Source organism: Notolepis coatsorum (assembly GCF_963971535.1).
Source record: "Notolepis coatsorum genome assembly, chromosome: 18".
NCBI lineage: Eukaryota > Metazoa > Chordata > Actinopteri > Aulopiformes > Paralepididae > Notolepis > Notolepis coatsorum.
In genome coordinates, this window is record NC_140182.1 from 42,268,626 (window position 1) to 42,281,209 (window position 12,584).

General features: G+C 48.3%; 1 protein-coding gene across 1 annotated transcript in view; it reads left to right on the forward strand.

Moving 5' to 3' along the window:
- Positions 1–12,584, forward strand: part of pclob (piccolo presynaptic cytomatrix protein b) — a gene marked incomplete at both ends in the record, with an annotated part of 168,151 nt that overhangs the window by 35,315 nt on the left and 120,252 nt on the right. Inside the window, 5 exons of the mRNA XM_084335184.1 lie at positions 1,302–2,591; positions 4,023–6,406; positions 6,730–7,007; positions 8,635–8,759; positions 9,213–10,905. Coding sequence (XP_084191310.1) covers positions 1,302–2,591; positions 4,023–6,406; positions 6,730–7,007; positions 8,635–8,759; positions 9,213–10,905 — 5,770 coding nt within the window. The remainder of the gene's footprint in view (positions 1–1,301; positions 2,592–4,022; positions 6,407–6,729; positions 7,008–8,634; positions 8,760–9,212; positions 10,906–12,584) is intronic.

Sequence of the window (12,584 nt, forward strand, 5' to 3'; positions counted from 1 at the left end):
GTAAAGCTCTCCTCAGCAAGGGTGCCCATGCTATATTATTTGTTTACGTAATTGGATTCTAAAATAGCACTAATCTGTGTGTAAGGAAGTGTGTGCGTGTATGAGTGTGTTTGTGTGCATGTGTGTGTTCAGGTGCATGTGCTCCAGAATATTTGCATGGTCATATGTACACACATCCATATTCCATCCTATACAGTATATGTTCACAATGACGTATGAACATTTTAGTGTGCACTTCCAGCCCATGTGGTTCCATGGATATGTGTGTGTGTGTGTATGTGTGCGTGTGTGCGCGCGCGCGCGTGTGTGTGTGTGTGTGTGTGTGTGTGTGTGTGTGTGTGTGTGTGTGTGTGTGTGTGTGTGTGTGTGTGTGTGTGTGTGTGTGTGTGTGTGTGTGTGTGTGCGTGTGTGTGTGTAGCTAAAGTTGTGAGTAGATCCAGATCTCTCATGCGTATAGTGATGGAAGCCGAGAGGTGTTTAATAAACAGGATATGAGAGCGATATAATCTCCTCCTCTGCCCCGTGTACCGTAGCTCCTCTCCCCCGGCTCTGCAGAGGCGAGCGGCGCAGTGCTGCGATTTTGGTCTCTGCTCAGATGCCACAGTCTGCTTTATCAATTGACAGATAATGCTTTTCCTCCTCCTGAGCTGTTAAATGCTAAATGGAGCTTACCGTGGCTCTGATAAGAAACACTGCTACGGAGGATTAACTATAAAACGCAATACGATTGAATATAAGATGTGATTATCTCTTTTGCAAGGTAAGCATTCCCTCTCTGCCACCTAACGTCGGGTGTCATGAAGCTGTAGACTAATTGTCGGTAGGCATGTTAACATTGGAGGCTGAAGGGGTTCCATAGAAACTGGCATTGGGTTTAATTATCTTTTTTTATATTTGCTGTGGTTTTGTATTTGTCAGATGCAGGTAGAGCTAGGGTGAAGACTGTGTGTGTGGTACTGTGGTATTCGTCTGCATAACAGACTGCATTCTACTCTACTTTTCACTTGTGTTTAATACGTTGGCTGTAATGATATGGTGTCCTTAGGTGAACTAGAGAGAGTGTAAGAAAGCCTCTTTGCCCAAGTGAAGAAAATCTACTATTGTTCACTACCACACACTGCAGTAGCTCAATAGAGATGCAAAGAATGTGTTTGTGTTGCTTATTTCTTCCCTCTGCAATCGATTGCATATGAAATTACCATTTTGTTTATCTAATGTTCTTTTTGGATTCCAGCCAATCCCCTGTGTGAAGAAGAGTGTCCTAACCACCTGTGTGTGTTTGTGTGTCTGTGTGCTTACAGAAGGAATGGCTTTGTCTGAACTGCCAGACTCAGAGGGCTCTGTCTGGACAGCTGGGAGACGCGGGAAAGATGTCCCAGCCTTCAGCTATACCTATCAAGGCAGAGGCCCAGCCCACACATGCAGAGAAAACACCTCCGACCACAAAGGCAGAGGCCCCACCTGCGCCTGCAATGGAGTCCACACCGGTACCCGCCAAGGTGGAGCACAAGATGGAGCCTCAATTGATAACAGCTCAAACCAAGGTAGAGCCAGAGCCCAAACTTGCACCAACAAATGCAGCGGCTGTACCGACCAAAGCAGAGACCAAGCCTCCACCAGTGACTGCTGCACCCGCCAGGGTCCCTGCGCCCACCACGACCCCTGCACCCGCCAGGGTCCCTGTGCCCACCACGGCCCCTGCGCCCACCACGGCCCCTGCACCCGCCAGGGTCCCTGCACCCACCACGGCCCCTTCACCCGTCACGGCCCCTGCACCCCCCACGGCCCCTGCACCCGCCACAGCCCCTGCACCCGCCACGGCCCCTGCACCCACCACGGCCCCTGCGGCCACCACGGCCCCTGCACCCGCCACGGCCCCTGCACCCCCCACGGCCCCTGCACCCCCCACGGCCCCTGCACCCCCCACGGCCCCTGCACCCGCCACGGCCCCTGCACCCGCCACGGCCCCTGCACCCACCACGGCCCCTTCACCCCCCACGGCCCCTGCACCCCCCACGGACCCTGCACCCCCCACGGCCCCTGCACCCGCCACGGCCCCTTCACCCCCCATGGCCCCTGCACCCGCCACGGCCCCTGCACCCACCATGGCCCCTGCAGGGAAGGAGACAGAGATACCGAAGGTTGAGGCCCCCGAGGCAGATGTTTCCAAGGCTGTGAAGCCGGTGAAAATGGAACCCCCTGTTACAGCGGTTCTCAAAGCTGAAGAATCTAAACCTGAGGCTGAAGCCAGCGTTGCTGCGGCTACTGTGGCTGTGGTTGCTCTCACTCCTCCTGTCACTGCAGTGGTTTCTACATCTGGAGTCGTTCCAACGACTGAGCCAAAGGCTTCTCCTGCCACAGCAGGAGTCTCTGGCCCAGAGAAGACGGCTGAGAGTGTAAAGCCTGACACTAGTATCAAAGTGATGGAGTCTACAAAACCACTGGAGAAGACCACTGTGGCAGATGTGGAGCAAGTCCAACCAGTTACAGATGATACTAGGGGAGTGGTTGCTCCATTGATAGAAAAGGCTGTTGAGGTCACCCCGTCTCCAGAGACACAACTGGCGACCACTAAGGACATCACTGTGAGGGTAAGAATACCTTCATCTCCACTACTAGGGATGTCCCGGTCCGATTTTAAAGATTGGTATTGAGGCCGATCACTGCTTCTTTTTGTTTTTACTGATCAGTATAGGCTATATTAAGTTCAATCAAATTCCAAACCTTTTTTGGTACAAAATCAATAAAACCATTGGGGGAAAGCTGTGATGCAGGCTTGGCATCTGCCTGCGTCCTCTTGTTTAGTCAGTGGGCGGTAACGCTATGCACACATGCACACACACAGACATACAGAGTCGAAAAGGGAGAGACAGAGTGGAGAAGCACTGTTATGTATGTGCGTTCATTCTCGCCTGTTATACGAGAGGATTGTCCACCAGTAATCCATGTGGTTTCTTATGAGATGATGAAGCCACATGGGGAAACATTTAAAAGCATTAAAAAAATATCCAAGTGGTCCATGTTAATGCAAAGTTGGTATCATTAGGTGAACGGAATGAGAGACACACTCACTCTGGGTGGCACTTAGTTCACTTAGTTGTAGCTGCTATCCTTATGATTATAAACGGTCATTCCATCAGCAAATAACATGACTGAACTGGAGATATTCAGGCTATGGCTACCTACAGTGATCACGTTAAGCCCAAATCACTTTTGGGTGGTAAAAATTGGTAAAATGGGTTAAAAAAAAATTATCCAGAAAGAAAAATTTAATCTGAGAATAAGGAGGATTGACTACATTTGATTGGCTTTACTAACTTAAATAGACTTGAAGTGTGCACTGTGAACATCTAGGAACATAATAAGGAAGGGCAAAAATGGTTGATCGGGACATTCCTAATTACTATACAAACATCATAATGCTAGCTTGAAAATGTTAGATAGGCTACAGTAGATTGTCATTGGTATCATTGTTTGTCTCATTTGTCAGACATCCACTCTATTGTCAAATATATTGTAATTTAGGACCGCTGGGTAGTGTAAAGGTCTAAGCACTCGCCTACCACCACTAAGGTGTTTGCGTGTGGGAAACCAGTGGGGTCCTGAGTCCTGGTTGTTGCAATAGAGCGTAATAATTACGCTATCCCAGTGAAACCCCTAGTGGTCTGGTGAAAGAAAGCAGCTGGCGACTCCACATGTATCGGAGGAGACATGTGGTAGTCTACACCCAGCCCAGACCGACAGTAGGGCAGCGCAACGACCAGCAAGGGAATTTGCATAATGACCAAAATTGTGGGATGGGAGAATGGTAGAAAGGCACAAAAAACATTTACAAATATAATTTAGTAATGAACTAGGAATTATTACTTGTATATACATGTATGCCGTGCAACATGTTTCAATAAAGGACATATTGTTTACATCTATTTATTTATTGATTACATTTAAAATATTGTATGAGTCACATGTATTTATTACAGTTGTACTTTGTAAGTTGACAGTTGTTTTCCATCCTCTTGTAGGAGCAAGGTGAAATAAAAAAGGAGCCTATCACAATGAGAAAAGCCTCTCTCCCTGCTGACCAGGTCACAGCTATCCCTACTGAACCGATCAAAGTCGAGAGTGCTGTTGTTTCTGCCAAAATCAAGGCTGAAGATCACAATGACAGAGATCAGCCAGAGATTATACCGATATCCAAGGAAGTGCAGGATGTACAAGCGGTCAGTGATAACTCTGTGAAGGACACTACTCCTGACTTACGTATTCCAGAGGAGGCTAAAGTGGTGAGGAGACGTCTCAGTTTCCAAGCAATGGAAGAGAGCAGTGGAGGTGAGCTCACACCCTCGCCCCAGGTCCAGAGAAGGAGGCTGACGGTGGATGCTGTGTCATCCAGTGAGGATATCAGTGAGTCTGAAATAAAAACTGAAAGTGCTGATTCCTCTGTAGAAGATGAAGATTTCATCAGAAGGCAGATAATGGGCATGGTTGATGAGGAGGTAATGTCTCTCTCAGAGGATGAGAAAGAAAAGGGAGAGACAGAAGAGGAAGCTGTGGAGGAGGCTGGGCAGGTCAATACATCTGTGCCAGCCAAGACACTGCCTAGACAAGGTAGCACTGACAATGAAAACACCCCGGAGAGAAGAAAATCCCTCCCGAAGACAGACACTCTAACCACTCAAGATGCTGGGGAAACTACTGAGACCTCTGATATCAGAAAAGTAACAAGACGGAGACAAAGCACAGATGACGAGGCAGAGAGCATTACTGAATCTCTGTCAAAGGGGTCATCCAGCGTCCAGGCATCCAGCTTCACTCCAGGCACTTCACCCACATCAGCCTCATCTCTTGAGGAGGACAGTGACAGCAGCCCCAGTCACAAGAAAACCAGTGGGGACAAACAGCATCGCAAGGCTAAGCATAGGCAGCCAGGCCAGGCTCTCTCTACCATTGAAGACTCATCTGAGGAGGAAGAGATGAGGGACGGGGATGAACTTATGAGAGAACAGGAATTGACAGAGGGTGACCATCCAGGGAAGAGGGGCCCCAAAAAGTCCAGAAGAGACAAGGATGAACTTAGGGCTCAAAGGAGACAAGCCCACCCACTACCCTCGCCCAGTAACCTGTCTCCCATTGAGGATGCTTCCTCCACAGAGGAGCTAAGACAGGCAAAGGAGATGGAGGAATTCAACAGGACTTCTGGCTCTGAGTACTCTGCCAGTATGGAGTCAGAACCAGAAGCCAGCCAAGCTGTGCAGATGGGAGGCAAGCCTTCACCAACAGTGATACCCTTCTTCCCCTCTGATGAATTTGCATTGGAGGATACAGTGACCAAACCATTAAAGAGCGCAGATGAAGCATATGAGGAAATCCTTCAGCACGCTAAAGCTATTCCAGGAGATAGCCCTCCTGATATTGAGCCACTCTATGGAGGGATGGCAATAGAAGATTATCTGTATGAGTCATTAGTTGAGGAGCCTGAAGCTAACCAAAGTGTAGTTCTGCAGATGGAATCCAGTATGGACACTGATGCTGATCCAGTGAAGAAACTCCGGTCGCCTGAGGAGGTCTATGAGGAGATGATGCAGAAGAAGAGAGAACTGATGATGATAGAGCAAGAGTTCCAACAGGCCCAGACTGCCATGGAATCCTCACCATCCGAGTCTCCAGAGCCTGAACTATTTGCAGCAGAGACCTGTGTTGTGACCATCTCCACGGGTGAGACAAGTCCACCGGGAGAACTCGAGAAACCGGTGTCAGACACGGATATTTCAAGTGAATTATCAGTGAAGAGAAAGAAACGACCAGCTCCACCACGGCCCTCAGAACCTCCTCAGAAACGCCCCGAGGTGGTTATCATTCCCAGTACCCCAAGTGGATCTATAAGTTTCGTTAGGCCAATGGTTCTTCAAGATCCTGCCCTCTCCAGGTCCTTGTATCCCATACCAGACCTCAAGATTACCGCGTGTTCATCCGGGGAGGAAGAGGATGACAGTCTTGTGGAGGAGTATGGTGTTGGCATTTCCTCAGATATTACTCCCAGCGATGAGTCTGAGTCCAGGGAGGATATAGAGACTAGCCCACCATTGTCTGAGAATTCTGATATGGAGCCTATTAGTGTGGTGTGTGAGATTCCAGAACCCAAGCCTATTCCAATTTCAGCCCCAGAACTAACCACTACACCTCCCCCAGTAACACCAGGATCCTCACCCACTTCACCAGCAACTCCGGACTCCAGTTTAGCCTCTAATGCTACATCATCCTCATCATTCCAGGCTCAAACTCCTCTTTCTTCAGACTCAACCCCACTCTCTACACCAACACCACCATCCTCAGCTGTAACAGAGCAACTTGCTGACCTCTCTCCACCATCAATTGCCCCCATTGCGGCTGTCTCTCCTACTCAGGTGTCAACCTTAGCTGCTACTTCAGCCAGAGTTGTAGTTACAATACCGGATGTGGTGTCTGATCCGACCCAAGCTCAGATAACTGCTCCAGTTTTAATGGAGCCTCCTATACCTGGACCCCCAACTCCAGCCCCAGCTCCGACTATAGCCCCAACTGCTGTGATTGTTCAAATGCCAGACTTAGTTTCATCTCCATCTCCATCTCAGATCTCAGATACCTACCCTCAGGGTTCAGCTCCTTTGCAGGTCTCCTTTGCACCGATTCCAGGACCTGCTGTAGTTTCAGCTCAAACCACAGCCCCGGTTGTAGCTGCACCTGTTGCAGCACCAGCTCCAGTTTCCACTCCAGCTCCAGCCCAGGCGTTTGCTTCAGCACCTGCATCAGTCATAGTCCAAATGCCAGACCTGGTTTCAACTATGTCTTCTGCCACATCCCAAGCCCCGTCTCCAGTGTCTGCTCTGGTGACAACTCCAGCCCAACCAGCCCCAGTGCCAACTTCAGCTCCAGCAGCAACTACAATGATAAAAAAGAAAACCCCTCCTCCCCCTCCACCTCGATCTACTTCAGTTTCATTGCCCCAGACCACCACAGAGCCCTCAGCAGTCAGGGCTATCCAACACGTCTTCCCTACTATGACCACTACCCTTGCTATGGGAACTACAGTGGCTGGACAGCCCATGCAGTCTGTGGTTATAGATATACAGCCGGGAATGGAGGACATGCAACGTGATAGTGCTACTGTACCTCAGATTGTGACCCCAACCAGGCATGTGGTCAGTGTGTCTTCTCTCCCAACTGTTACTCCTGCTGTATCCAGCATAGCTCCAATATCCACTATGGTGTCAGCAGTTCCAGCTTATGTCCCACCAGCTCCTCCAAAACCCATGGCAGTGGCAAGAGTTCCAGACACAGTAGAAATAGATGTAGCAGATTCACCTCCACCTCCACCTCCTCCCACTATTTTACCCATTATAGCTGTTCATCCAACACCGTCCACCACATCATCAGTTCCCACATCAACGTCGGTCTCCGCAGCTACAGGAGCACCAGCTACTGTATCAACATGGCCTAGTCAAGCAGTCAAACCTCCTCCACCCATACCACCTAAGCCTGTATCTATCCCAGCTGGACTGGTGTTCAGCCACAAACCAGGAGAAAGTGTCAAACCACCTCTCCCTGTTGTGGCTACCAAAGCTGCAACACTGCCCAGGACCAGGGCACCTCCAAATGCTCTATCACTGACTCTGACACAACCAGTGGAGTCTAAGAGTGCTATATCACCTCTGTCTCCAAGGCATTCTAGATCCCTGCAAACCTATGTAGTGATAACCCTGCCCTCTGAGCCAGGCTCACCAACAGAACCTATAACAGTCCAGGCACCTGTCAGGAGAGGCTCCATCACCTCTACAAATGTGTCAGGGGTGAGAACCACACCTTTAGAGCAGAGAACACCTACTGAGATTTTCTCAGCCCAGGCTTCAGTCAGACGCGCATCTGTCCCCACTGTTAGACAGCCACCGCCAATTGCTATAACGTTAGTTACAAATACTACAGTACAGCAGATGACTCCCTCTGAGGCAATTACTGTTAAAGCCCCAGTAAGGAGAGACTCTATTCCATCAGCCCCAGTGGTTGATACAGTTGCAGTCCTATCAGGTCAGGAGGCACCCATTCAAGCATATATTGTACCAGCTACATTCAAAAAACCATATGTACCTCCTGCTGCTCAGTCACCACAACCAACTGTTCAGCCACCACAACCAACAGTGCAGCCATCACTACCAGCTGCACAGCCACATCCAACAGTATCTGAAGTAGTCATAATGCCCCCAGAGGTTCCTATTCAGCCAGTTGCTGTCCAAGTCACAGCTAGAAGACCATCAATAACACCTGCTGTTCAGCTACCACAAACAGTGTCAGCGGCCATAACGATGCCAGAAGAGGTTCTTGTTGAAGCACCAGTTGCCCAGATCACTGGTGTAGCAGCTGGAATTGTACAACCACAGACTATGGTAGACGTTGTTGGAGTAACAGTGTCAGAAGTACATGTAGAAGCACAGATATCTCAAGATAGGAGAGCTTCAGTCCCCCCTGCTGCCCAGCCTCTACAGGCTAGTGAGGTAACAACACTACCAGCAGAATATTATATGCCCACTTTTATAATACCATCAGTAGCAGAACAAATCCATGTACCACTCCCGGTAGCTGCTGTGGTGACCCTCTCCGCAGATCAGGAGAAGCAGACGGAGGTCATCAGCACAGTGGCTGGAATGACACCCATGCCATCTTCTATTCAGCCTCCACCTGTTTTGACCGAAGTGATACAGCAGCAGCCGCCTGTGCGGCCTGTGGCGGTGACTCTCCCGACAATGTATGCAATGCCTAGAGCCGTCGTTGCTAGTGACACTGTTATTGGAATCCCAGGAGTACCATCAGCAACTCAGCCTCCACCTGTAGTTGCTATGGTAGCGCCAATACCTACAGTTGCTGAAATAACACTGACACCTACAGTTGCTGAAATAACACTGACACCTACAGTTGCTGAAATAACACAGACACCTGCAGTTGCTGAAGTAACACCATTGCCTGCTGTGGCAGAGGTCACACCAATGCCAGTACAGCAGGGGATGCCTGCTGTTGCTTACCCCTCACAGGTATATGGATCCCCTATACCCTCAGTCATGCAACAGCCAACATCTCTCATCGTCATTGCAATGCAGCCTGAACCTGAGATACCAACAGCAGTTGTAACAACAGAGGCTGTTCTAAGGAGAACTTCAATACCGTCAGCGGTGATCCTGCCTCAGGCAGTGGCTGGAGTAATGGCTTTCCCACCACAGTATGTGATGCCAGTGGGGGTTATCACAACTGAGGCCACCACTACAAGGCGAACATCCATATCCTCTATAGTGCAACCACCATACACAGCTGGAGAGATATGTACCTATCCCTCGGAGTATGAAACACCTACAGAGGTGGTCACAATGGAGGCCATTGCTACCACCAGGAGGACATCCACAACTGTGCAACAGCCAATTGCACAGGTGGTGACAATGCCAGTTGAAAAGGAGATACCCATGGATGCCTATGTTACCCATGTCCCCTACAGAAGAGGGTCCATTACTTCAGCAGTACCGCAACCACAGGTGCTGACATACGCAGCAGAGTATGATATCCCTCTGGAGATAATAACCACTGAGGCTTACACCAGGAGAACCTCCATACCTACTGTCCAGGGCATTCCACAGTCTGTACCCGTTGCCCCAGTCACCGTTACTAAAATCCACCAAGAGTCCATTGAGAGCCAGGAGATCCGGGGACCAGAGAAGGTGGTCTCCAGTTTGAGTCACATGTACTCCTCCTCCATCTCCACCTCAGGTCAGCCTCCTGAGAGCCTGCTGCCCAGCCTGGTCACTCAGGTTTTCACCACGGAGGTCCAGAGGACAACTGTGTCTGTTGTCCATGGAATGCTACCCCAGGTTCCTCCACCCAGTGTAGCGATCACCATACAACCAGACGTTGCCAAAGTCCAACCTCTGCCTAAACAGAACGGGAAGATAATCTATCCCGGCGATGTCGTTGATTTACGCACCATGAAAATGCACATGAAGATGACCGATCAAGGGATGGATCTGACACCCCCTGAGTCCTGTCGACATTCCTTCTCCAGTGACTCCAGTGGGCGACAAATCACAGCGGTGCAGCCTGAAATAGTGAACCTGAGCCCAGCAATGACTACCACACTATCTCTTGTCACTGATAGCATCACAATAGTTACATGCACAGCCACCATTGCCTCATACAACAACAGCACTCCAGCGGAGAAGCCCCTGGATCTGCAGGGCCATGTTACTTCCATGCCCCTCCCTCTCACTACATACACACCATGTGAGCCCCTGGCACAGATAGTGTACAGACCTGTGAACTCTCTGCCTATAGACAGTACAGTGGTATCGACAGCCCAGGACATACCCATTAATCTTTCCTATGGAGCTCTTGCATTCCCAGGAGTCAGGCAGCCAGTGACTTTAGCCCCAACAGCTGTTACCAATGGAGACACTGTACTCTCGTTGGAAACCACAGGGGCCATGGATCTGTCCAACTACCGACCCATGAGGGCCATGGTAGCTCTGTCCAGCACCAGCCCAGGGGTAGTGACCACTGTGGTGGAGGATGACAGAACTGCTGTTGATCTGACAGCCGGAAGGAGAAGCGTCTGTTGTGATGTCATCTACAAGCTACCATTCACAGGAAGCTGCAGGACACAGCCTCCAGTTACCATCCAGCCTGACAACCGCTTTGGCTATAGAGATGACCATTACCAGTATGAGAATGCTGGAGTATATGGTATCAAAGGCATGAATGGAATCAAAGCCTCTATGTCTGAAACCAACCTGACAGAGGCAGGACTGTTCCGCTATGAGCCGAAGAATGGATATGACTATCTCAGTGGAGCTTCAGATAATGCCGTTGACCTCACTGCTGCTAACCTTTCCGCTGGTAAGTATGGCATAAGTGCGGCATGTTTGCATGATGTTTATCATGGTCTAAGCTTATTTTATTTTGCTGTTTTGTTGAACGATTTTAAACATTTAATTAAAAAGTGTATATTAGGCTGTGAGCCAGTAGGGTTGGTCGTTACCATCTTGGGGGACTAACTTTCATAGTGATTTTTGGGAAGGTATACATGCCTACTGCTAGAAAAGATGTGATAGCAATGCAGTTGCCTCCGAATGTGTGCTATCACCCATTTTATAAGACTACCAAGCATATCTTTCAGGCCTCCTGTCCGAAATGACATGCCCCAAATTAATCATGATAGCTCCTGAACCATAAGGCCTATATATACCTATCTCCTTTGATGGGTAACAAACTAGGACATGTGAATCCAGTGTAAGCAAACCCACATCTATTACCATTCTAGAGTAAATGGAGATACAATGAAGATATTTATTTTTTGTATCCTCAGCTGGTACATAATCTTAATTTAAAAGGCAATATGACCGTTATAACCAATATCCCATGGATAATAATGCAACTGAATGTGTTCTCCTACTCGTTGACTACAAATGTAACTGTAAATGTCATGACAATACATAAAAAATACAACATGTATGATACGGTTTAAAAAGGTATACTAAGATGATGTAAATGTTTTGGCCATGGTTACCGTTTACATGTTGACTGTTTACTCCAAAACACAATTTATTTCAATACAGCCATGTTACAAAAACATAAATCTCCCCAAAACATTGAAATAGTAATAAAAAAAACAATGAATATTGATCAATATGCATATTCAACATTAATATATGGGCCACAGAGCTTCATGCCATGTGACCTATCAATATTTTCAGCTCAGTTAGACCTATACAATGATATATTGCTTATTGGTTTTCAGAAAAATATTTGTTTATTTTGGAAAACTCAATACAAAACCCAGGGCACATAAATAATCACATCACATAATTTATTTATTTATTTACAAAACCTACCATACTTTGTTTTAAATATGTTAATAACCTAATAATCACAATAATTGTCCAAGTCTTCCATGTCTTCCAGGAGTCTGTGTGTCTTTGTTAACTGTGACTTCAAGGGGTTGTTACTTGGCAGCTGCACCAAGAATTGGCCTGTCTTGAAGGCCTCATACACAGAAGGATGCTTCTCTGGGAGGTTTGTCATCTGAGCAAAGTAAGACAGGTACCTGGCATAATTTATCTTATCATAGGCAAAGCACCATGGGATCATGGTTCTTATAGCATGGAGGTGCAACTCCCAGTCCCCTTCACGAGAGACACGCAGAAGGCCAAGTCCTCTACCATGTCAATGTATGACATCCAGAATACAGAGAGCTCTCCATTGTTGTGATGGAGGTGTTCCAGAAAGTCTGTCCACAGGGTTATCAGCTCAGATAAGAGTGGACTTTGCAGCATATTGTTGGCCGTCTGTTGGTTCAAGTCACTGGCCATGTCTTTCACATTGTCCAAGAATGATTTGATCATCCCACTCTTCTCTGGAACACTGTCCTCAACCCACGGTGTGAACTCTGCCCATGCGAGTCTCATCAGTGCTTCATAGTACTTGTGGACCCTGACAGCACGGTTATAGTGTTTACCATCAAGGACTCCATTGACAGAACCCTCTGCAACAATTCCAGCCTCTATGCATATGTCCTT